The sequence below is a fragment of the Gouania willdenowi genome, chromosome 8, assembly GCF_900634775.1.
Source record: "Gouania willdenowi chromosome 8, fGouWil2.1, whole genome shotgun sequence".
Lineage (NCBI taxonomy): Eukaryota > Metazoa > Chordata > Actinopteri > Blenniiformes > Gobiesocidae > Gouania > Gouania willdenowi.
This window is the reverse complement of record NC_041051.1, coordinates 6,349,578-6,376,392: the sequence shown is the minus strand read 5'-3', so window position 1 is coordinate 6,376,392 and position 26,815 is coordinate 6,349,578. Positions and strand designations below refer to the sequence as shown.

The following is a 26,815-nucleotide window of genomic DNA, read 5'->3' as shown; positions in this document are numbered from 1 at the left end:
GTAGCTCCACACACACACACACAGGTAGCAGCACTTTACTGACATGTCTGTGAACGGCAGTAACATCGCATTTGAAGGTTTTCTACAAAAAAGAAAAGAGATCCTGGTGAGTCAGCGTTAGGTTGAGAGGTCAGTGTGTGTCAGTGACCTGTGGCTGGTTGTTTGTGCCTGTAGAAAATGAGGTGGGTCACATACTGGTTCAGGCTTCAGGATGATGCCTTGTCCTTCTACGCCGTGAAGAACGGCAGCGCTGTGAGTGATCACTACCTTCATAAATTAATTTACTGAATTATGTTGGACACTAAACTTTTTTTTTTTTTTCACTAAACGTTAACGTTTGCTCCACAGTCGCACCTGATAGGCCAGTACTCCATCATCTCTGTAAGTCCTCCTTTTGTTCCAGAACAGCCACTTTATTAGGAGCATTGTTTCTGAGTCCTTCACAAACTGTTGGTCTATTAGGATTTTAAAGACTGAGGAGGGAGGGGTGCAGAGAATGGTCAGAAAAGGGAAAAAAATAACTTAGTAATTCAACCCAAAACCACTTTTTTCCTGCTGAAAACTAATGTATTTGGGTATGAAGTAGTTATTAATCCTGGTCCAACTCTCAACTTTGTCATATTTAGTTGTAAAATGTCAGAGTGACTGCGCTCTATTGGTTGAAACCTGGCTATTACAATTGGTTTTTGCTATTGGCTGAGAACAAGATCATTTGTGAGGTTTTGGGACCATCTTGAGTCACAAAAAAAGCACTGTTAGCCCCGCCCCTTTTACAAAAACTACCACCTGTGGGCCCTACATTCTATGGTGAGTAGGTTGGATTGAGAGAAGAGTGAATAGAGAGGAATATTGAGTAATGAGTAGCTAGTTAGCATAGCATAGATTGTTCATTGTAGATTTTATAGTTTAGACTGGGTGTGTCTTAACTGCTTCAGGAGCCCCGCCCATAATGGCATAAGGATTTATTTGAATTTCCCTCCTAGTGGCAGATCAGCAGGGGTTTAGTTACTCTTTAAAATTGACAAAATGGGCATAAAAATATAAAATGTATAGAAATATAATTAAACACTATATATTTAAGGTTAGGCCTGAAGTTACTGATAAGATTTGATGTGAAAAAAGTGTGAAAAAATATTTATGATATTTTGAAGACGCTTTTATGAAGGGTATCATTTACTTAAGCTCAAATAGTGGAGGTTTTTTCAATAAATGTTAATGCTCTAAAATTATTCCGCAAGATCAATGTTCCTATCAATTATTGACCTACTTTAGTCTGTAATAACTTCATATCAAATGCTTATTTTGTGTTTTTCTTATTGAAAAAAAAAAGTGTTTTTATGACAGAAAGGCCATAAAAAAACAAAGAAATATAATGAAAACTTTATATCTATGGTTAGATCTGGAATTGTTGAACAGATTTGATGAGAAAAAAAAGTGGGAAAAATTATTTATATGACATTTTGAAGACACTTTTATGAAGGAGACCATTGTGGTACCTAAGCTCAAAGAGTGTCAGTTTTTTTTAAATATGCCCCAAGGGTTAAACACCTGTATTCTATACTTTCACTTTCTCAAATATAAATCTAGTTCAAATAAAACTATCTGAGCTGGCACACATTGTCACTTTGTGCCAGGCTACTCTGTATTTGTAAAACATAACAAATATGATCAAGAACTAATTCTAGAGCAAAAAGTCTCTGGGGTCGCCAGAAATTTGTGATTTAAAATTGGTAAAGTTGGGAACCGCTGGCCTATAGTTTAGAACAGGGTTCTCAGGGTGATGGGACATTGGGAGGGGGTGTCCAGATGCCTTCAAGAAATTTTTTTTAACAGTTTAAGCCCATTTTTGCTTATTTTAACCCTTTTTCTGCAACTACACCAAACTTGCTGCATTTTAACCTATTTTCATTACTTTTTCTTGTCATATTTTTTGCAATTTTTAATATGTTTTTGCTACATTTCTCCCAGTTTTGCCATTTCTCCATCAAATTTCAGAGCTTTTTCTACACATTTCTTATACTTTTAAGACATATTTGACACTTATAAACCTTTTCCACCGCTTTTTCTCCTGATGTCCTATATGTTGACCCATCATTGTCACTTTTAACCTTTTTTCATCATATAGTTTTTTTCCAATTTACCAACATTCACGATTTGTCATGCCCATTATTTGCCAGTTTCAACTAATTGTTCCTACTTTTTTAAATAACATTACCCCAACCCCGAACCTCTAATTCTGCCACTTTTAAGCCAATATGGACACTTTAAACCCTTTTTTTTACCACTTTTTCTCTCTGTTTTTGGTCTCTTTCAACCTATTTTTATTTCTGATTAAAACAAGGATTTACATATTTAAGACTATATATATAATAATAAACTTCCTGGATAACAGTGGATATTATTCAGATGAATAAATAAATGTGGTTATTACAGAGTCATAGAATAATGGATCATCATGTTGCTGACTTTATGGATCAGTCCCAAAAATCTCTCCCCTTTATTCTTTATTCTTCAATGTTCATGTCTGTGTTCAACCACCTTCAGGTACAGTGTGGGGTTCCTGGTCTCTGGAACCTTTATTTTGGGCTGAAAAGTTTGAGAACCACTGGTTTAGAGTTACTCTCGTACGAGGATTCATGACTCACATCATTAAATCACGTGTCAAACTCAAGGCTCGGGGTCAAATTCCGGCACCTTAGAGCATCCAAATGCGACCTCCGTCACACTTTTACAAAGTTGAACACATCAAAGTCACAGGAAACTGTGACTTTGATGTGTCACAGTTTTGAGAGCAGTTTTCCGCTCTCATTTAACGAGTGTGACCTTTCAGTAGGTTGTTTGGAGGCATTTACTTGGGCAAAAACACTGAAGAACACAGAGCTTTTATTTTGAAGGGGATTTTTGGTTTTCAAACAAACTTCCATCCTATCAAACTTCTACCACTCGAGGACAGGAAGTGGTTACTTTACTTCAGTGGTTCTCAAACTTTTCACAGTCCCGTACCCCTTCAGATATTTAACCTGAAATCATGTACCCTCTACTCCTGCACACTTAAACATAATAATGTAATGTCATATACAATGTAGCCCTACAGTGAAATTTGTCTCTGAATTGTACCTATCCTGTTGAGGAATAATATATAATAAACATCATAATAATCTGTAAGCACACAATAAAACTATTTATCTAGAATTATCGCCTCCTGGCTTTATCAGTGAGAAACAATCTCTTTTATTTTGTATATTCATCATCCTGAAACAGCAAAATACAACTTTAATGAGAAGGGTGAGGTTGACAATTTGCATACCCCTGGGGGTACCCATACCCCACTTTGGGAACCTGGGCTTAAATTGATGAAGACAAGATTTCATAAATAAATGAAAAATAATGTGATTGTGAACTGAAGTCAGATTAGCGTTCACACACAATATGAATCATAATGGAGACTCCTTGTTTACGTGTCCACAGGACTGTGTGGATGAATCCAGGCTGCAGATTGTTGTGTACATTTCTCTTTTATGATATTTTGCACAAATAGGAATCAATCAAACCCGTGTTTCTGTCGTCTCCTGTGATCAGTTTCAGTCGGTGCAAGAAGTTCAAAGAGCTACGAAGAAGAGATTCATGTTTGTTATCACCATGACCAACGGCAATAAGAAAGTGTTGGTGAGTCACTGAGAACCTGCAAGCTCAACGTGGTAGCTAGGAATGCTGTGTAATTGTGTGTGTGTGTGTGTGTGTGTGTGTGTGTGTGTGTGTGTGTGTGTGTGTGTGTGTGTGTGTGTGTGTGTGTGTGTGTGTGTGTAGGCAGCAGAGACAGCAGCCCTCAGACAGCAGTGGGTAGAACACGTGTGTAAGGCCATGTATCTCTCCTCCAACTCAGTGTCTGACACACAGTGAGTAACACACACAGATCCTTCCCTGACCTCTGACCTCTGACCTCGTTCACCAGTCTGGATCTGTGTGATCAGTTTGATGATGTGCTTCCTCCTCCCTCAGCGACAGCAGGATTGATCCTCTGCACATGGACAGTGAGGTCACAATCTGTAAGGCCACATGTGATGTGATAAAAAAATATTATTATTGTGTTTGGTAATTGAAAATGTTTTATTATTTGTCGTGGAACTCCTCCGAGCCAAATAATGCAGCACTAATGACATGTACTGTATGTCATCTCATAGGGACAATGTCAAGGATGTGCAGTTGACCTTTTTTGGAGCCAAAATGTCAAGGTCAAGGTTGCATTAAGTGTCAAAAACAGATATTTTCCATATCTCGACGAATGTTTATCACACAAGTTTGATGCTTACATTTATGAAAAGCTCATCTCAAGTGGAGTATTTTATTTTGTTAGACCAAAGCTGTACGACCTACCAGTAAAAGATCAGTAGGGGTCAAAGTTCATGACATTACAAAAAAAAAATCCCTATTAAGAGACCTTGCTCAGACTGGTACCATTGAACAACATTTCCTTTCAATGTGTGACCTCGACGTTCACTCAAGGTCATTTTTAAGGTCAAGGTCAGTCTTCTGTTTTTCCTGCATTACAAAACTTGTCAACAAATCCAGATACAGGTTATCATTTTTGTCAATTCTCAATTCCCAAATACGTATTCACCTGGCGAATACAGGACTAGCCTCGTTATTATTATTATTATTGTTATTATTATTATTATTATTATTAGTGTGGCTGTGGCCTGAGTTCCCCATCAGTATCTTGTGTGTGTTTTCAGATGAGCGCCTAAATGGATTCAGCGCTTTAAACACAGAGGAGGAGGAGAGACAGGACGGAGACTATGATGTCCTTCCTTGTAGAAACAGTAGGATCCCATTCATGCAACATATGGACCTGTGGTTAATTCTAAAGCATAGGGCCTTTACTACCAAACTGGATTACCTCTTATCAGGCTAGCTTCCAGGATTTATGTGTAGTGTACTATGACGCTGGTTAATGTCTTACCGTCTTACCTGGCTAAATCACCATGGTAACTTAGGCTGAACACCTAACCTAGTTGGGATCAGGTTATGAAGTGGATAAGATCTGAGCGAGTACTACAGCCCCGCCTCCTGACCAATCAGTTCTCTCGGAAAATGACCTGCGTATTCAGGAAGTCGGGCTTACGTCACAGATGACGTTAGCGGTACTAAATGAACGTGCGCCATCTTGAAATGGGGGAAAACAACCTGTTCGCGTCCCGTTTGTTCAAAGACAAAAACGTATTTTTTTCAATACAGGAGTGATTTATATCCCAGTATGGCACACGACTATCAATAAACACTACCAGAAGAGGCCAGGGGGCGATATAAGGCTAAGTTGTCAGTGCTAGGGATATCTGAGAGTCCATACAAAGTTAAATTAAAGTCTTGTATGGAATTTCAAAGAATTTTAAATTTTATTTCCATCAAAAAAATCATGCTAACTTTGCCTAGTAAAGCACATTTAATGAAATATTGCGCATTGAAATCCTCACACGCCATTAATCACAGTCTACTTTATAACGGATATAAATACAACATATTACCATCTGGAATGAAAACCAAAGATGCTCATTCCTCATTTCAGATCTAAACTGTTCACTTACCGGTTATGAAATATAGAGAGCACACGTAGGAATGGGATGTTTTTGAAAACCAATTTTTACCCTTGTCCACCTGACCAGACTCCAGCATTTTTGACCGTCTTATGAAGGAAAGCCAGCATTTTCTCTGATTTTTTCCTTTTTAGACGATATAAAAAAATTATATCTATATTATTTTTTACATTGGACAAACAGCCAAACACACAACAGCTCTTTGGCATGGTGAAACCTTTTCTGTTACAACGGGAGTCAATATGTTGTTAACGTTGTTTTACCCCCCCCGCAACAAATATGGAGACTGGCGTTGCTAGGCAGAAACGTCACAACTTACCCGAATTGTTATTAGAGCCTGGTTGGTGCAGATCTGACAGCTGTGTTTATTAATGATAAATGCAATCCTTTCATTTACTGATGACATCATTTAGGAAAGATATAGTTTTATATCTGATGAACAGCTGATGAAGCCTGTGGAGAAACACTACGTCGTGGACAGACAAACTCATTCATTCTTTTATTCTGTCCTTCATTCATAATCTATAGTGACACTGTCAGCATCAGCAGGAACATACTACAGTAAAACAATGTGTTCTCATCCCAGTGTGTGTGTGATAAATTGAGGAGGACTACCTGAATAGAAACACGTCTGTGATGTAATAAAGTGAAACTGATCAAAGCGCTGTCCGTTTATCATCCCATGGATTAATATTGTCTAATCTGATGCTTTTACGCATTAACAGTGTCAGCAGCTTCCTGTGTGTGTTCTTTTCTTCCTTCTATTTCTGCAGCAACAGTTTTCATTTTGGTCTGAATTGTGGATTTTAATTCTTCATATTTTTTAAGAATTATTCCTCAATTGTGACATAAAATTGCTCTACAGTTTCTAAATGATTGTGATTGGTCTGAAATCCAGCTTCGTAGTACAGGTTCTCTCTGATGGAGAATGTTTGGTTAGGGGAAGCCCGCTAACAGAGAGATATCCAGGATAAACGTATCCATTTTTGTAGTACAGGCCCATAAAGTGTTGTTTCATGTTTTGTTTTTGTTGTTCATTGTCAGAGGTGTGTGAGGAGCAGCCTTCAGCAGAGTGTGTGTATGATGTCCCTCAGTTCTGCAGGAACTCCACTGAATGTCAGGGTGAGATTGTCTCATTTACTGCACATAACTATAAAAACAAAACTTCTTCATTCTTTTCCAACCTGTGGACGATTCAGAAACTAAAACGTCATGTTTTCGTCTAATTCAGAGTCCACAGAGAGCGTCTATGATGTGCCGAGCTCTCTCATGAGGAAGTGGTTTGTTCACACATCAGGTAATTCATTAACACTTAATGATCTTCTGTTGGTAGAGGTGTTGTGTGACTGTTTAGAAAAAGTAAACTGCTGGATGAGTGAAAACTTCCTTCAACTAAACCATGACAAGATGGAGGTGATTGTCTTTGGTAACAAGGAAAAGAGGACTACTGTCAGCAAGTATTTTATTAAGTCTTGAGCTTTAAAAGCTAAAGTCCAAGTCAAAAACCTTGGTGTTCTGATTGACTCAGATTTGATCTGACTGCTGAATGTAAGATCTATCACAAAAACAGCTTCTACCACCTAAAGAACATCTCCAGAGTGAAAGGTTTAATGACTCAGAAAGATCAGGAGAAACTGGTCCATGCTTTTATCTCCAGCAGAATGGACTATTGTAATGGTCTTCTGACAGGAATCCCCCAAAAGAGCATCAAACAGCTACAGCTGGTTCAGAACGCTGCAGCTCAGGTCTTAACCAGAACAAAGAGGTCAGAACACATTACTGCAGTTTTAAAGTCTTTACACTGGCTCCCAGTCAGCCTCAGAATAGACTTTAAAGTTCTGCTGCTGGTGTATAAATCTGTGAATGGGTTTGGTCCAGAATACATCAGTGACATGTTAGTCAGGTATGAACCCAGCAGGTCTCTCAGACTCTACTAAAAGTAGAGTAGAAGTAAGATAAAGGCAAATAAGACGAATGGACAAGAGAAACCAGGAGAAAATGGAAGGAAAAATGATTACTGTAGTTATATTGTAAATTATTTAACATAATTATAATAATAATTGTTAGTGCATTATGAGATATTAAGAATTATTATATTAAATTACCTCTGTCATGTCCTGTTATATTATTTCAATTTGTTTAACATCATCCCATTTAATATTTTAATACCCGTTTTATGTCCTGATCTCATGTTTATTGCTTCAACAGTCAAAATGTCTAAAAAAATTTTTTTTTAATGTAATGATATTGGATGGTAAAAAACGCATTGAGTTATGAGATGATGGTCGAGATATACAAAGATCAGATTTTGAAATTATTATAAAACAATGATTCTGTCTCGTAGCTAGAATTACAACCTGCAGTACTTTGTCTGAGGATTTAAAATACTTACTTTTTGTTTTACAGACGAGGAAACGTACTGGAAGATTTAAGTCGCTGCTGAACCCATTTTTCCTGAAGACACAAAAACTAAAGTGTGTGTATACAAGTATATTAAATCAACAAAGAGGTTTTTAAATGAGGTTTATTTCATCTCCATTTACACACATCAGAGTGCACAGGATTACACACACACAGAAAAACAACTCATTTACAGCTCAGCTTCCTCACACTTTAGAGCAGATTTAATGGGAATGATCTAAGCTTAGTGTTAAAACCATAAACAGGTGTCTGTCTATGCAGGAACGGAAACACCCAATCACTTATTTTAGATACTTTTCTTACATTTAAAGACGATGTTGGACCCTTAAAGCACTGAATAACTATTACATCAGTATGTTAGCAAACATGATGCAAGTTGAATTGATTTGTGTGCATCATGTTTCTGGAAACAAACACAGAACTTTGACCACAGATGACGACACGTGTCAGGGTAGTACTCATTGTCCATCTGTGAAATAAAAAAAATAAAAAAAACAACATTTGGATTGCATTATTTTACATGATTTAACACAAAAACAACTACAGACACTGCAGGATGTCTCTTCATTATTAATACTTTAAATAAGACAATAAAGGGAAGGAATGCTATCCAGTCTCTATGGTGCATAATGATGTAGTGTTATATAATGGATCAGGGCTGTACTATTGAATGTAATGTTTACATCATGTTCTCAAACCTTCTCAGCTCTGATCCTGAAATAAATATTAAATCATGCACATCACAATTTCCTGTCTGAAGTATAAGTCGGCATGAATCAGTTTCATATTGGTACTCAGATGTCCTGGTGTGATCAGGCCTGGGCCTGAGCCTGCTCCATGAGGAACTCCTCTAGGACGGAGATGATACTACAGGCCTCTGGCAGGTCGCTGTGCTCGGTGCGAGCGTTCTGCAGCAGCACGTCTCCGTTACCGCAGCCTTGTAAGAACTGGCAGCAGCGAAAGAGGGCGTAGTGACTCATTTCTGCCTGACGCACGAAGCGCTTCAGGTTGTTCATGTCCTGGATCGCCTGGACCGGGACAGCACATGAAGCAAGATGTTGGGATGAAAGATTAATCAGTGTTTCAGCAAAAAGGACTGGAAAAATGTCTATCAACATCAATAATTATACAGTAGGTCCAAATGTATGGACACCGGGGTTTGGCTCAATTGTAATTTAGTAATTGATAATTACAATTATGGCATAATTATAATTGTCATTTTGAAAAACTGTTGCTGTCGTAACCAAGACGAAATTGTAATTGAGTTTAGATAATTTACTTTGTAATTGTAATTGCCATGAAAATTCTATAAAAATTGTAAATTATAATTTAACACAAAACTGGGGAACCATGTTACAGCTCTATGTACAGTTCTACACATACAGTATGTAGTTAAAATTTATTAAAATAAGTTTCATATCAAGCTTTCCCACATTTTACCATTAAAAAAAAAAATGAAATCTAGGTGTATACTGACACAAAAAAGGCTCAGACGCCCACGCCAAAAATATTAAAACCTATATTTTCATTGATTAGGATGCCTAATAAGGTAACCATTAGAAAGGAAAGAAATTAGATGATAAATATTTGTTTTTAGTGTATTTTACAGCTGATTTATGATGTGTTATCATTACAGATGCTAACAGAAAGCTAACACAAGAGGAAGGTTAACTTTTATTAGGTTATTTATTTCAGGCATTGTAATTGAACTTTATTAATTGAGAATGTAATTGTAATTGATTTTATGAAGATAAAAAATAATTGTAGTTTAATTGAAATTGGGGAAAAATGCTGGTCACTGTAAACGTAATTGAACATTGGTAATTAAAAACGTAATTGTAACTGAAAAATGTAATTGTCCCCAACCCTGATGGGCACCTATTTTTCTGAAAAATTGGGATTAAATGCAAAATCCAAATCCAACCCAACATAACTAATAAAAATCATTAAAATATGTGATTTTTCTGAAATTTCGCCAATGACGAATGATTAAGATTATTCGATTTTTCAAACTGATCAAGAATCACTATATTGATTCTGATTTCCTCCAAAATGCAATGGAATCTTCCATGGCCTAGACCAGGGGTCTGCAACCTGCGGCTCTGGAGCCTCATGTGGCTCTTTGACTCTTTTGCAATGGCTCCCTATAGCTTTAAAAAAAAACTATGGAAATAAATAGTTATTTTCTTTACAGAGGCTACTAAATATTAATGACAAATAAAATCAAGATCTAACAATTTGTTAAGCTAAAAATAAATCACGTTGTCCAATGACTCAGCACCTTTCTACTTCACCTCCTACAGACCATCAACTTTCCTGCACCTGTGACTAACCTTAAGTTTTAAATCCCTGGTAAGATTATTAAACTAACAAAAACACTATTCTGGAAGAAAATAGAGATTTTAATTGTGTGGGAACAGATTCATTTAACCACTAATGTTCTGGTTAAATATGTATGTTTTATGTGTGGCAAGAAATGAGAAATTAGCATGTGTTGATCACATGATCATGTGTTGTCAAATTCAACTTACTTTTTGTAGCCTTTCAAATACATTAACTAAAAAAAAATCTTCTTTACATGTTCATGTAAACGGAGATGTGTAAGAATTTGAAGATGCAAGATACTGATTAATTCTTGATGTCAATTTATCTTATTTTATTTTAAACTGGTTTTAAGTTGCCATTTACATGATCAATATAAATCAAATTAAATCAAACATTATTCTATATAATTTTAACTGTATAGAATTTAATACACTGTATTGTCTTCGTTAAGGTATTTTTTGGGCTCCAGGAGGACTTTAATCCAGGCGGGATGAGGTTAAATGGTTCCTTTGAGAGTAAAGGTTGCAGACCCCTGGGTCTATCTTTGGTTACAATTTTGTAAAAATATGTTAAATACTTATGACGTAATCCTGCAAACAGACAAATTCCCTCCTTGGTGGAGGTTATGAAATGCAGCGAGGCGCCAAAGTTTAGGAGTGTTGTAAAATGTCCTACTCACGTACTACTCATTACAAGTCTGACAACTACATGAATATATAGTGCGTTCACATTAGATTGTACGCTCACATTGAGTATGCAAGAAATACCTGGATGTGTACTATATCGGGACAGTATTAAGTATGCACGGTAAACACACTAGTCATACTCAACCGTCCCCATGATGCATTACATGATGTAAAATCGTCCTGGGACCAGCGTCAAGCTAAAAATCAAACATCCCCTTTTCAAAACAAAAGCATACCTTCTAGTCTTCCATTAGTTTTTAACACTTTTGTAGATAAGGCTCTTGTTTTGAAGTTAACAGGAAGTTCTGTCAGTAGCACAATGGAGGGTCTCAGAAAATCTCAGCATGAAATGTGTATACATGAGTTTTATGGATTAAATGAGCACATGGTGATATTCTACCTGATCACTTTCTCACTGTAAATGATTTAACCTCAGTGTGATTCAGGTTCTTGTCTTTGTAGGTTTAAAATGCATCTTGGGAAACTTGGAAGTATAGGTCAGTGGGTCACCATACTAATCATACTTATAGTATATAGTAGACCAGGGGTCACCAACACGGCGACCGTTGGCCCCAGGTAGCCCACATGGACCATGTGAGGGGCCCTCAGGAGCTCTAGTCACAAATTAGCTCCATCTATAATCTGATTTACTTTCCAGGATTCAAACTCACTAAGATAAATGAGATGTAGTTCGTACTTAATAGAGTTAAATAATGCTGATAAAGTAAATAAACAGGCGAGTTTGGGAAAATAAACCTCATATACTATGTTTTTGGGGTTCAAATGGGTGAAAAATAGCATGACACGAGACCTTTAAAGTGAAACCATGAAAATGTAGTTTTTAAGAAGTGCTTTATTAACCAGAATATTCTGTAGCTATGATGTAGCTCACAGTTTCAGAAAGGTTGGTGACCCTGTAGTAGACAGTATATATTCTGTGTGTAGTGTGTCATATTAACCTGACTGAAAACCTTTAAAAAATGTCCACTGTTTGCTCTCTTCTTACCTTTAATTTGAAATTCTCCAGAATCTGCCGGAGCAGGAAAGGGTTTCGTCGCTCAGCCGCGTTTAGAAAAGCCTGAATCCAGTCGTCACAGAAGCGATTAGTGACTGAGGGAGGAGAACATCTGCATGAGCTTCTGTGTGTGTGTGTGTGTGTGTGTGTGTGTGTGTGTGTGTGTGTGTGTGTGTGTGTGTGTGTGTGTGTGTGTGTGTGTGTGTGTGTGTCTAACCAGTGTTGGAGAGTGTGGGGGGGCAGGTAGAGCAGTCGATGAGCAGGTGTGACTGAGCGTCTTCAGACATGGCTTTGCACAGAGAGGCTGTGGTGGAGTCCTGCTGGGACAAACCCTGCAAACTGGCTGCTTTAATGAACCTGGAGTGACACACACAACAGGCAGCAGTTACACATCAACACACTGCCAGAACAATCAGAGAGGATGACTTCACACACCTGGACACGTCTGTCTTGGTCTTCTCGTCTGATCCGATCACTTCCACGTGTCTGTGACTCAGAGCCTGAACGCAAATATGTTCAATATTAATTATTGTTAGTGTTTGGCACGATTCACATTTTAATTTAAAATTGGTGTTTAATCAACTTTTTGCGGCCTGTACTGTAAAAATGATTGAAAGTGCAATGAACCTTTGTTTGGATGCATTTAAAAACATCAGCAGTTTTCTTCAAACTGACTCAATAAAAATCTATTAGAAAAATGTCTACACTAAAGGCTCAAACATACTCGCAGATCTGCCAGCCGCATTACACTGATAGGTGGCAGATGTATTTCCTCTTAAACACGGTTTGTTACCGCGGTGACGGGTGAAACAGCGGCTGTATCAGTTACATGATTTTTACTTGTACTCAAGTACAAGTAAAAAGTAACTCAAATAAATAGTACTCAAAATAAAAGTTACTTTCACCCCCCATGTTTATTTTTGGTAATAAATCTTGCCACGGTTCCCTTGCATACAGTAAACATCTCATGTAGAAACTTCAAAAGGAAAAATTAAAACTTAATTTATTTTCCACAAAGGCATCGGTATAAAATAAAAGGTTTGTCAAAATGTACAATCATTTTTTAAATAAAATAACACCAATGGATTCAATTGAAAATCAAAAAAAGTATCAGGCTCTAAGTACAGATACATATATGAACTCTAAAACTGAGAATATAACCTCCATGCAATGCTGTTTTGGTGCCGTACACTACGTTTAATCTGATTGGTCGGCTATGATGTGATGCATTTGATTGTTATCTGGTTATTTCATTTTTTGTAGTTTCACAATGTCCGTTGATCATTTGAAAACAAAATATATACTTTATTCAGTAACTTTTGGGTGTAGAAATGTAACAAATTGCTTCACTTCTTTTAAAACGTACTTAAGCACAAGTAAAATTACTGATATAGAAATAAAATCCAAAAAGAACAAGTATCCATAAAAGCAACTCAATTAGTTACTTGTAATCTATTACTTTCCCCTCTGCTGAAAACTAATATGATGAAATGTAAAATAATGACTGAAGATACACAGGTGGTTAAAAACCAACACCCTGTGGGTCAAGGATCAAGAACACTAAAGCAACATTTCACGACTCTTTTATCACATAAAGGAATTGAATAGGTCATTAATGAGGTAGTGAAATGACTCACTGCATGCAGCAGAAAGCAGATGTTGTTCTGTACGAGCTGCACTACGCGATGAACATGCATCACCGACTCCTCGAACCACTGACTCAGATAGGGACGCACCTCAGTCTCCAGGTTCTGCAGCTACCACACACACACACACACACACATTAATAACGTACTGGCACAGTGAAGTGAGTCCATTGCAGCATGCTAGTACCTCAGGGCTTTGCAGGCTGCTGTGTAAGCCTTGGACATATTTATCCAGCTCTAATCTAAACGTGTGAGCAGTCAAGGATTTGTAACTGTTGCTTGTTTTTCATCATGAAATGAATGAGTGTGAGATCAAAGGCTGGTAAAAGGTTTGGAAGAAAACAGATGAATGGATTTCAAAATCATTTCTAACAAAAGAAAAATATTCGTGTTCATCTTCACCTGCTTGATTTTCAGACAAAAACATCAACAACAACATAACTGCTTATCTGTAATGCAACAAGACATTACCACTAGGTCAATTGAGACCCTAAATGACCACAGAATAAAACAATAACCAATGGTGGAAAACAATTTTTGGAGCCTGCATTTGTGATCTATTGCACTCTGAAGATGAACTGGGACCTTTAGAGTGAAAGCATAAATATTAAACATGATCACAATAAATATTTACAATATATACACTCCTGGTCAAAATTTTAAGACCAGTTGAAAAATTGCAAGAATGTATATTTTTCACTCTTGGATTTTAAGAAGGTTCTAAGTAGAACTTTAAAATGCAAAATGAAAAAAGGGGAGTGAGACAACAAAAAAAAAGAGCAAGTAATTTATTGCAAACAACAATAAAACTGAAATAGGCTGTTCATCAGCTGATCAAAAGTTTAAGACCGCAGCCTTTAAAAGCCCAAATCTGTGCAAAATGTGGATTCAATGTAATTTTCTATTGGGTATTTACACTGTGATGACCTTCAGATGACAAAGGCAAAAAAGCGTTCTCTCTTTGAACGTGGTCAGATTGTTGAGCTGCATAAGCAAGGCCTCTCACGGCGCACCATTGCTGTTGAGGTTGGACACAGTTAGCCTCAATTTCCACTGGATGCGGGTGCACTGCGTTATGTCTCTGCCACGCCACCAGAGCTGATAGGTTTCCACTTTAGTCTGTGTGTTCATTTCCGCTGGGTCCGCTGCGACAGTCCGGAGTCCTCCGACAGAGATACGCAGGACTTCTATTTCTGCCGGATGCCGGAGCACAATTCAGCACAAAGCAAATACAGTGGAACAGGAAGTAAAGCACTTACTAAACATTAAAACATCCGGTTACTTTTCAAAATAATACTCTTCAGATCATATTTCATCATATTCTCTCTTCTCTGTAACTTGGCTGTAGCTAAAAAATGTGGCTAGGACAACAACAACAAAAGGTAAACTTTATATTTGAATACCTTAAAACATGTAAGAAAAAAAAGCTGTGAAACTAAATAATGTAATACATACATATATATCTGAAAATGTGTTTCCCTGTCACCCATTTATCATTATTAATTTATTTTTGTTCTTTATTTATGTTTCCTCTCCTTTCTCTCTTATTATTTTTTTTCTAATTATATATGTCATTCAATCTATTTCCCTGGCTCTATTAACTATATAAATGCCCGTCTGTATCTATACTTGTTTGTGAATATTGCTGCGCTTTATTATTATTATACATCATTGTAATTCACTATTTAAAAAAAAAGTTTATAACACTTCCTTTAACTGCGTTCTTGCGCATTTATGTAAATATCGCGAGAATTCCTCGGTCTTGTGACGTCAGCCGGACGGCACCGTGGCGCACTCAAAACGCAACCGGTGGGGGATTACCGGATGGCGGACAGCGAAGCAAAACCGAATCGGAGCCGTGGCGCAGCAGAGATGTATCCAGTGGAAACTCTGGGCCAGACAGTCATTTTGAACTTCTTAAAAGATCCTGAAGGTTATGGAACAAAAAGGTTGAGTGGTAGACCCAAAAAAATGTCACCAGCCCTTAGCAAGAGGATCCATTTGGCTGTCCAACAAAACACGGGATGATCCTCGACTCAAATGAAGGTTGCTACTAATGCCGACTGCAGCCCAATAACCATCAGACGGCATATGCGAGAAAAGGGCTATAAGAACAAAAAGCGTCTCCAAAAGCCCCGTCTCCTTCAACGCCACAAAACTGTCAGTTTAGAATTTGGATGAGAACCAAATATGGGACACTGAAAGGTGGAAGAAAGTTTATTCTCTGATGAGAAAAAAATTAACCTTGACGGTCCTGATGGTCTCCAACGTTACTGGCATGACAAGGAGATCCCACTTGAGATATTTTCTACGTGGCACAGTGGAGGGTGCGCCATCAAAATCATGAGTTCCAGACAGTGGATGCTCTCCATGAAGCCATCTACACCACTTGGAGCAATGTTCTCACTAACCTCCTGGAAACACTAGCATCTAGCATTTGAAAACACATTTTTTAGGTGAATAGCAAGAATGGTACTGCTACTCATTACTGAGTCCTTTTTTGAAACTTTTAGTTGTATTTTGGGTTGTTTTTTTTATCTGTGGTCTTAAACTTTTGATCAGCTGATGAACAGCCTATTTCAGTTTTATTCTTGTTTACAAAAAATTGCTGACTCAAAATGTTCTTTGTCCCACTCCCATTTCTTCTTTTTGCATTTTGAAGTTCTACTTATAACCTTCTTAACATCACTGAGAGCAAAATGTACATTTTTGCAATTTTTCAAATGGTCTGAAAATTTTGATCAGGAGTGTATTAGCATTACAAATAGCAAATTTTCATTAATTCATTATTTTTTTTTTATTTCATTCTATTTCCAGAACTGAATTTCTTTGATTGTTTTAAGGCTTCAACATTAAGCAAAAAAGAATTCTACATTTCAGATGTAATCTCTATGGCCAGATGTTGTAATAACAGAAGGATATAAGTTGAGTCCTTTCTCAGAGCCGCCCATGAAGCAGATGACGTATCCGTTCCCGTCAATGTCTGGCTGCTCAGGAGAGCGTTCCTGCTCCAGCAGACAGCAGTAGCAGCCCACTGCCTTCTCTGGGAGGCTGAGAGGAACACATCAGTTAGACCTATCTGTTCTGAGCCCTGTTTCACATAGCAGGCTAACTAAAGCCTGACTTTATTCATGATGGCTGGTGTGGTTACACGTGGTCTGCGGTTGTGAGAAATAGGTCTTTTGTGTATATAGGAAATGTTTTAGATCTTTGAGTTGAGCTCATGAAAAATGGGAGCAAAAACAAAAGTGTTGCATTCATATTTTTGTTTATATAAATAATAAATGTTTTATTTGCTTAATAAAACAAACAACTTCCACAATTTATGATATCTACAAAGAATAAAGCTTGGTGCACATGAGAAAACCTTTGAGTTGTTTAATCCACGAGCATGCAAGCTCCTAAGCCCCGCCCCTTTCAAAACTAAAGCGAGCCTGCGGGCTAACGCGAGGAAAGTTGTTGCTCGTGGTCTTGAAATATAACAGGAGAAACGCAGCAAAAATGCTTGGTAAACATGCAAGACAAGTCAAATTCTCTTTTATGAAAACACAAAGAACTGTATGCTTTAATGGATACTTTTGGTCTTACACAACATGTGACTGGTCCGACACACACTCAAGGTCACACTTTGGATTTGGTTATCTCTAAAGGTGTTGATATCTCTGCTGTTGATGTAAGAGACTTAGCTCTATCTGATCATTTCTGTGTCTTTTTTGACCTAGAGACTGTAACATCTGTTCCCCCTACTTCTGTGTGTTTAAAGAAAAGGTACATAAATGACAACACAAGTGCACAGTTTATGGAAGCCATAGCAATGACACCAACATTGAGTGCTGAGACAGTTGATGATCTTTTGGATGAGTTTAATACAAACGTCTGTAATGTCATAGATATGGTGGCTCCAATCAAAACTAAGAGAAAACCAAACACACAGAAAACACCTTGGAGGAGGACCGAGATAATGCAGAATTTGAAATCTGTAGAAGTCTGTAGAAGAGCTGAGCGTAAATGGAGATCAACAAAACTCCAAATTAATCTAGAACTATACAAAATAAGTCTGCGAAAATTCAATGATGGCTTGTTCAAAGCAAGGCAGCAATACTTTTCTGAAATTATTGCCAAAAATGTCAACAACTCTCGCACGTTGTTTTCTGTAATTGAAAAGCTCACAACCCCCCAGATCAGATAGCCCCTGAATTACTGTCAGCTGGAAAATGCAATGAATTTGCTGTATATTTCAATGAAAAAATACAATCAATAAGGTCAAACATCAGAACAAACCAGCAAAATCACAAAACGCTTGAACAGCTTCAACCACTGAGGGATGAGTCAACTACAATGTTAGAGTTTATTACAGTGAACCCAAAAACAATAGAGGAAACTGTTCAGCAGCTAAATCTATCAACATGTTGCCTTGACACAATACCCTCAAACTTCTTTAAAACTGTTGTAAAGTCAATTGTCACTGAATTGTGTCAGATAATTAACTGCTCATTCCAATCAGGCACCGTACCAAAATCCCTGAAAGTAGCTGCTGTGAAACCTCTGTTAAAAAAGAGAACACTGGATGCCTCTATACTGGCTAACTATAGACCAATCAGCAACCTTCCATTCATGGCCAAGATCATTGAGAAGGTGGTCTTCAACCAACTGAGTCAATTCTTAACATTCAACAAAATATTTGATAAATTTCAGTCAGGTTTTCGTTCTCATCACAGCACTGAAACTGCTCTGATCAAAGTGATCAATGACATAAGGTTGAACACTGATTCAGGAAAAGTATCTGTTCTCATTCTATTGGATCTAAGTGCTGCATTTGACACTGTAGATCATACAATTTTGTTGCACAGATTGCAAACATGGGTTGGACTAAATGGAAAAGTAATGCAATGGTTTAAGTCCTACTTGGAGGAGCGATGCTATTTTGTAAGCATTGGAAACTTTGAATCTGACAGATTACCAATGTCCTGTGGGGTTCCTCAGGGCTCTGTTCTTGGACCCCTTCTGTTTAGCCTTTATATGCTTCCTTTAGGACAAATTTTACAGAACTGTAAGGTTGATTATCAGAGCAGATGATACACAACTACATCTATCACTGAACCCAGATGACTATGGTCCCATTGAGGTGCCGTGTGACTGTTTAGAAAAAGTAAACTGCTGGATGAGTGAAAACTTCCTTCAACTAAACCATGACAAGATGGAGGTGATCATCTTTGGTAACAAGGAAAAGAGGACTGCTATCAGCAAGTATCTTGAGTCTCGATCTTTAAAAGCTAAAGACCAAGTCAAAAACATTGGTGTTCTGATTGACTGAGATCTTACATTCAGCAGTCAGATCAAATCTATCACAAAAACAGCCTTCTACCACCTAAAGAACATCTCCAGAGTGAAAGGTTTAATGACTCAGAAAGATCAGGAGAAACTGGTCCATGCTTTTATCTCCAGCAGACTGGACTATTGTAATGGTCTTCTGACAGGAATCCCCCAAAAGAGCATCACACAGCTACAGCTGGTTCAGAACGCTGCAGCTCAGGTCTTAACCAGAACAAAGAGGTCAGAACACATTACTCCAGTTTTAAAGTCTTTAAACTGGCTCCCAGTCAGCCTCAGAATAGACTTCAAAGTTCTGCTGCTGGTGTATAAATCTGTGAATGGGTTTGGTCCAGAATACATCAGTGACATGTTAGTCAGGTATGAACCCAGCAAGTCTCTCAGATCTATGGACACAGGTCAGATAGTGGAGCCCAGAGCTCACAGTAAACATGGTGATGCTGCTTTTAGTTGTTATGCTGCAAAGAAGTGGAACAAACTGCCAGCAGAGCTGAAGTCAGCATCCAATGTGAACATTTTTAAATCAAAGTTAAAGGCACTTTTTTTCTCTACTGCGTATGATTGAGAGAAAGATTTTTGGTCATGTTGTTGATGTAATGCGTTTTTTGTTGATTTTACTGATGATTTTAATTGATTTTACTGGTGATTTTAATTGATTTTACTGGTGATTTTAATTGATTTTACTGGTGATTTTAATTGTTCGTATTGATTTTAAACAATTGAATGTTTTATCATGTAAAGCACATTGAGTTGCCTTGTGTATGAAATGCGCTATACAAATAAATTTGCCTTGCCTTGCCTTGATGATGAAGTTTTCTTTTTTTGTGTGTTTGAAAGATTTTATTTATGTTTAAAGAATATATTTAACATTGTTTTGTACAAAAGATTAATAACTTTTTAGTTGGCAAATAATTGAATAATCGTGATTTCTTTTTAATGATTTATAATTTTATTTTGTTTTTAACTAAAAACCAAACAAACATTTTAACTTAACATGAAAGCAGGGTTATGTGCAAGTGTCATTATGAGGGTCTCAATACATTCCCTTAACACAGATAAAGGAGAAAAATAATAATAAAATTTACTAAAATAAAATTAAAAATAATAGTTAATAAAATAAATAAATAATTAAAAAAATAGAATAAAAATAAATAATAATAATCATAAATAAATCGAACAATACAAATCAATTCAGACTCATAAGACCATTTACTATTGTAATCCTTGATTCTATTCAACAACCAGTAGGATAGTCCAATTATTAGACCAAGAGAAGTTTGCCATTGAATAACAGAAGGTGCTGAAGGGGATTTCCAATATAATAATAATAATAATAATAATAATAATAATAATAATAATTGTGATTATTTTTTCTATAATAGAGCAGCCCTAGTCATGGGCATCCAAAAAAACTGACTTTTCCTTATTTCAGGATTTCCAAAACCCCAGAACACCATCATAGTGATTAGGAGCAACATTTTTCCGTGTAAACAATCACCTGAGCTCCACCGTGGCGATGTTGCCCATTCCTCCCAGCAGCGCTCCTTTGCTCAGCCTCCGTGAGATGTAGGTCCTCAGCTCGGGCTCCGCCTCGGGGGGCAGGCTGCTGTCAATCAGCGTCAGACTGGGAGAAAAAACACACGGTCAGTGTGGACACAGAGAGGAGCCACGAGGCCTTCAGGGACCTGTGGAGCTGATGGAGAGCGGATGGAGAAAGCTGATGGTCAGACACCACACATCACTGAGTCACAGAGCTAAACCCACACATGTTAACACACACTCAGGAACTTTGTTCACTGCTCCTATTCAGGAACCTGAAGGCAAAGTAACTCAGCAGCACAGCAGCATGGATGGAAACAGCATGGACTCCATGTTGGCGTGACTCACACCAACGCACAACACGGACAGCCAGGAAAAAAAACCCAACACTGATGATGAGTTACGGCCGGCGGCGAGGGTCCTTTGGTTACCTAAAGTCTTCCTGACTGGTAGTGGAGTCTGCTCGTCTCTGGGTCCATCCCACACTTTCCCCAGTAGCCTCAGATCTACAACAATCAACATTTTACTCATCACCTGCTCCACACAGGAAGTCTGTATTTATCTGCACTGCTCAGGAACAGGCAAACACAACCGTTACACAAGCACTGACCAACAACACAAACAGTCATTATACAACAAAAACATGTAAAATTTAAATAAATCACATTGTACAAACTTAGCTTCCCTGTCGGCTTTGGTAAAAAAAATAAACACATAGGCAGAGGTGAAATTAACAGATTACAAGTACTCACGTTACTGTAATTGAGTTGCTTTTATGGCTACTTGTACTTTTTTGAGTACATTTATAAATCAGTAATTTTACTTGAACTTAAGTATGTTTTTAAAAGAAGTAAAGTAATTAGTTATATTTCTACACCCAACCGGTACTGAGTAAATGATTATTTTTCGACTGTCAACTGCCAGTCTTCTTCAGAGGCGTCTGCTAATCGCTTTGGTGTCAGAAGGTCAAAGTCAATTTCCTGAAAAAACATTAGGTCTGAATAAATGAAACCATAACATATTATTCCAAAACATCTGTTTTAGGATCCATAAATTCAGCTATACTATTGAGAATTTGTATAACTTTTAACTGAATTTATTGTCATTATTTCATTAAAAAAATAATTGTACATTTTGACAAACAGATTTATGAAAAATAAATGAAGTTCCAATTGTGCAAGATTTGGTCTCTTCCTTTTTAAATTTATATATGAGATGTTTAAATTACTGTATGCAAGGGAACCATGGTAACATTTATGACCAAAAATAACTAGTACTTTGAGTACTACCTAATTGAGCTACAGGTTTCTGTTATAGAAAAACACTCAAACCAATGCGTTTGAGACACATTTGTTCTTTGTTTTTACCCCCTGCTACAATTAATTTAAATGCATTAGTTGCATAGTACAAATAGTATTGAAGTTTTCTATAAATGTCCCTGTTTCTCTAAATACATCTAAGCATTGCTACAAACCAGGTCATTCCATGTCATTTCAGCAAAAGGCCCATGCACTTTGGTCTTAAAAAAAATTTCCAAAATTTTACCAATTGTTCTTAGGGGTGTCCCGATCCGATATCGATATTGGTCCGATATTAGCCTGAAAACAAATATTGGATATCAGATTCAAATTTACGGGTTTTCCAATTTCTTTCTTTTCCTTTTTCCAATTCATTTTTCATTTATTTTATTCAATTGTAGAATACTGTAGATAATATTAAGTTAAAGGTTAAAAATTATGTAATCAATTGGTTAATAATAAATGGGTCAGTTTTTGTCATACCTACTGTTGTTGACTATTGTTCTCTGTTTGAGTAACATCACTTGATCAAGACTTTTCTAACATTCTATACTACAAAACAAGTCATTATTATTTTCTTATTAAAAAAGTATAGAAAACAGTATGTATGATTCATGCTGATATCGGATCACTATCGGTACCGGCCGATACGCAAGGCTGCAATATCGGTATCATATCGGAAATTAAAAAGTTGTATTGACACATCCCTTGTTGTATCGACACACTGTACATGTTTAGTTTGATCAGATGAATACTCATTGGGATATGGCCAATTTAGTGAGGGAGGTGTGTGTCGATTTTGGTGCGTCCTTATTTTTCTTCCTTTTTTAGCTTCCAATTAGAGCTGGGCGATACATCGAGATTTAAGATATATCGAGTTTTCTATTTTGGGGATATAGAAAATTACAATATTCGCTGTATCGATATATAATTTTATAGTTTTTTTGTTTGTTTTAGGAGTCACTGCTTTTGCTAATTCTCAGAACATGAAAAACCCAGTTACGTCCTAACTCAGACCTTTACCTAAACAAGCTACTGTACACTCACTCACACATGCTGTCCCTTAGAGGAGAAACAGATCAGAGTGGCACATATTGTGCAGCTGTTTGTTAGTAAATGTGCATGTGTGGCATTTGAATTCAACCCTGAATCGTCTTTCTGGTCATTTCCGTAACGTGCTTTGAGTCTCCCTGAAAAAAGCGTGATATAAATCCACATCATGATAATTATTAAGACTGTATTTGAAATAAAATTATTGAGATTTGTATTGTATATCGCTGTTTTCAGAAAAAATATCGCAATACAAGTTTTGGTCCATATCACCCCGCCCTACTTCCAATATCTCAGGAATTCACCACATAGGAAACCTAAATGTGGTATAGTAATACAGCTCCCCATACTCTCTCATTATAAACAAAAAGATCTGCTATACATCCTATCTGGTGGACATGCCAAGCCCTCAAAACTTTTTTAAAAAGTTTGTCGTGGTTTGGGGCTGGAACATGTTTGGACCTTTAGTAAACAACTTAGCATATTCCTCAGCTCCCTATAATTTGATCAGCTTAGAGCTATGTACATAGACTATTCACATCACTAATGATTAGTCACATATATGCATTGGTTCTTGGCTGACAGTCTCCAAAAAATCACTTTTTGTTACTAATTTCCATTGGCCCATAACTGCATGTGGGAATGTAAGAAAAAAAATCTGATCTCTGTTTTAATAATAGCATAAAGGTTACTCTTAGTTGGGAAATAAAATAAATGTTTATGCAACTTCTTCATTTTTTATTTTGAACCATAACTTTGGGTTATTTCTCCTCTCGCAAATATTGAAAATCCTTTACATGAGGCCATTAGAGCTTGACTCCGTGTCTTAGAATCATTTTACAGTGTGTTCAATGGATAATTAAGGGACAATTGGTAAAAATTTCAGTATTGTTTGAGACCGAAGTGCGTGGGCCATTTGTTGCAATGACATGGAATGACCCTGTTTCCTTTAATAAAGGAAGTGTCTCCTAGTCCATAATACGTATCTATATAGCGGCAGTCTATCCGTACAAAAGATGACGTTGCCGGACCTTTTCTACATAACCGTAATCTGCCTGTGTTTTCACCGCGTCAGGATGTCCGAGTGGTCTAAGGCGCCTGACTCAGGATTCTTCCTTTCGCTGTCCTGGGTTTGAATCCCACTTTTGACATAAATGTTTTTTTTTTCATTTTAACATATTTAACTCGGCAAATTCCACCTATAAAAATACATATACAAAAAACATTTTTAGGGTATTTCCTGGTTTAGGTTTAAGGATAAGGTTTGGGTTAATGCTAAAATAAAAGGGTTAGTGGGGTATCTAAAAATAAATATGAGCTAAAATAAAACTGACGAAACTGTAAGTCACGCGATGCATCGATCACGTGACCTAAACTGGCCAATGAGGGGCACTGCCTACTGATAGACTGCCAGTGTAGGGTAGAATAACCCTACAGTGAAAGTTTCCTACTGTCCACAATGGGCACGAACACCTGGCGAACTGCGCATGCACGTCCGTCATGTTGAAAAAAGATAAGAATCTTTCCTTTAATTTTTAGGGTTTGGGTTAGAATTAGGGTTTATCATAGCAGGAAAATTTAAGGTAACAAAATATCGTACGTATACGTGTAAATATTTACTACGCTATTAGTGCACATACGCCTGTAGGACACTTTCACGCGTAGGATTATTTTACACTACACCGGTCAATTGACACGTATTACGTACTGATTGCCACTGCCTTTAATAAAAGCCATGTATTTCTTACGTGTACTCATTAAACAGGACAGAGTTTTCTGCCACAAAGCACAACCGTCCGTGAAATGTACTGAAGTAAACAGACAAGTCTGATCTGTTAACACAGGACTGTTGATGTCTTAATGCCAAATACCACAGCATACCTTCAGAGGTCCAGTCCAGCTAATTATAATCATCATAAAACCGAATAAATGTGCTACATTTCACGGCTATTTCGGACTACTTTGAATCATTTAATCTTTAACACAATGATGAATGTGTATTGACAGCAGCAGGGAAGTGTTAGCTGTACCTGGTGCCCTGGTACAGGTAGATGGTGTAGTAGCAGCTCAGCTGGCTCCTCTGGCTGTAAGCAGCCATGTCCTCGCTGTCAAAGTCATCTTTCTCCTCCACGTCGATGGAGTCTTGAAAGGACGAGGTCTGGGATGTGAACATTGCCCCCTTACTGCACATAAAGAAGCCTCTAAACAGCCTGGGTTAGAGTGGCGACCATTAGTGTTATGAATCATTCGGCGACCGTTTTAACTGGTGACCGACTTCCGACTGCGTCGCTTGTTGCTAAACCGCGAATAAATATCACAAAAAAGTCCTAGAATATAGTTATGCTTTATGGTGGCCTCACTTAACACTGTTGAGATTAGCTTGAACTCACTGTCAGTTTGATTCTTAAATGTTTTACGGTGTAATTACGTACTAGGAACCCCAGAAACTACGTTCAATCGCGTAAGTAAAAAAAAAAAAAAAAGAAAAGAAAAGTCAAACAAACTACATAAAACGATCGTTCCTTCTATTAATTAATGACGCAACCAGCGTTCGGTCACTAGATAAAATGTTCACCAGTTGAACAGCTACACCAAACAACAGCTCTGTCACTGCCCGATCCGTTCGCGGGCCGGATCCTCTCAATTCGTTTCTACGCATGCGCGTACGTAGTGTACGCGCATGCGTCACTTCCTTCACTCGCAATCTTTACGACAGAGCTCCTGGGACGTGATATTTGAATGTAAACCGACCGTACGACGTTTTTTTTTAAATATTCTAATAGTACATGTATAAACACTTAACTGTTTTTGTGGTATTTTTAATGTTAATAGAAAAAAAAAAAAGACAAAAAGGAAAAACCACCGTGCTTTGTAGAAACAGCGCTCCCTGGTGGCACAAATGCTTAGTGTACTGATTTGTGGAGCTACACACCCTGCAGCATCACATTGAATAGATGTTTATGTATTATTTGAATAGTCTTTAAAGTTTATATTCTGAGCACTTGAAGTCGTATAGTATTGAAATTATGAAACAAATGCGTGGAAAACAGGTTTTGAATCAGTATAAATACAATACTAATAAGAAACATTTTATCTCTGTCCTGTCTGTAATTAAAAAATACCAAATTACATGCTTGTCGAGTTGGATGTGCCTGTTACATAATATTAAAAAATGAAATGATGCACCCAATGAGTCCATTTTTATTACATTTTCATTCATCCATCTAGACACCTAAACCCATATTTGCAGACAAAAGATAGACTGAAATTGACGGTATTGTGAATTGATGTATTTGATGAAAATAAAGTAGCAAAAAAAAAAAAAGATTACATTGTTTAAATTATATATATATATATATATATATATATATATATATTTGCATTAACAAAATACACAAACTTTTCAAAACATAATACACAATATTGACAGTCAAAAACGTATGAAAGCCTGTTTCCGCCACTAAAAAACAAAAAAAATCACGTAAAGTCATAATTATGAGAAACTCATAATTTACAATTTATGGAATACTTTGTTTCCTTGCAAATTCACATGGAATCGTGCTGAGTAAACGCACCCTTGAAAGGATACTAAGCAAAAAGAGGCTCTGACATCGAAAGGATTAAACTGAGGTGGCTGAAGTAGCACAGTTTATGGAAGCCCGTTTTCACAAACAAAAAAAAAAAAAAAAAAAAAAACAGAAAGTCATGACTTTCCTTGGTGAATTTTGTTTTTTTCTAGTGGCAGAAACGGGCTTCCATAAAAACCAAACAGAAAAAAAAGAAATTGGAATTCACTCAAAACATACATCTCAAAATTTGAGAAATCTTGGCAGGTTTAGAATGCACAAATTAATTGTTTAAAATATTTTAACTCATTAAGACAGTGACAAACATTGCTTTTTTTTTAAAAAAA

The 26,815-nt window shown here is 37.0% G+C and overlaps 2 protein-coding genes across 4 annotated transcripts; one reads left to right on the top strand and one right to left on the bottom strand.

The window, feature by feature from the left end:
* On the top strand, positions 1–8,569 carry LOC114468662 (uncharacterized). 2 transcript variants are annotated; one of them, XM_028455686.1, is made up of 10 exons: positions 1–106; positions 175–252; positions 349–381; positions 3,580–3,666; positions 3,808–3,896; positions 4,000–4,031; positions 4,734–4,820; positions 6,636–6,713; positions 6,823–6,888; positions 7,998–8,569. In XM_028455686.1, exons 1-10 carry the CDS (start codon positions 44–46, stop codon positions 8,021–8,023), a joined length of 639 nt encoding a protein of 212 aa, XP_028311487.1. In that variant the 5' UTR covers positions 1–43; the 3' UTR covers positions 8,024–8,569. The 2 variants fall into 2 exon arrangements, with proteins under 2 accessions (XP_028311487.1, XP_028311486.1); XM_028455685.1 differs by having other exon boundaries at positions 4,000–4,046.
* On the bottom strand, positions 8,100–25,512 carry c8h17orf75 (chromosome 8 C17orf75 homolog). Of its 2 annotated transcripts, XM_028455682.1 has the most exons (10): positions 24,933–25,511; positions 20,986–21,060; positions 20,514–20,639; positions 16,607–16,735; positions 13,872–13,932; positions 13,676–13,795; positions 12,474–12,538; positions 12,256–12,395; positions 12,030–12,133; positions 8,100–9,040 (listed from the first exon to the last, which is right to left on the bottom strand). In XM_028455682.1, the coding sequence occupies exons 1-10, from the start codon at positions 25,091–25,093 to the stop codon at positions 8,825–8,827; spliced, it is 1,197 nt and encodes a 398-aa protein (XP_028311483.1). In that variant the 5' UTR covers positions 25,094–25,511; the 3' UTR covers positions 8,100–8,824. The 2 variants fall into 2 exon arrangements, with proteins under 2 accessions (XP_028311483.1, XP_028311485.1); XM_028455684.1 differs by lacking the exon at positions 20,986–21,060 and having other exon boundaries at positions 24,933–25,512.
* Between the last annotated feature and the right edge of the window lie 1,303 nt (positions 25,513–26,815).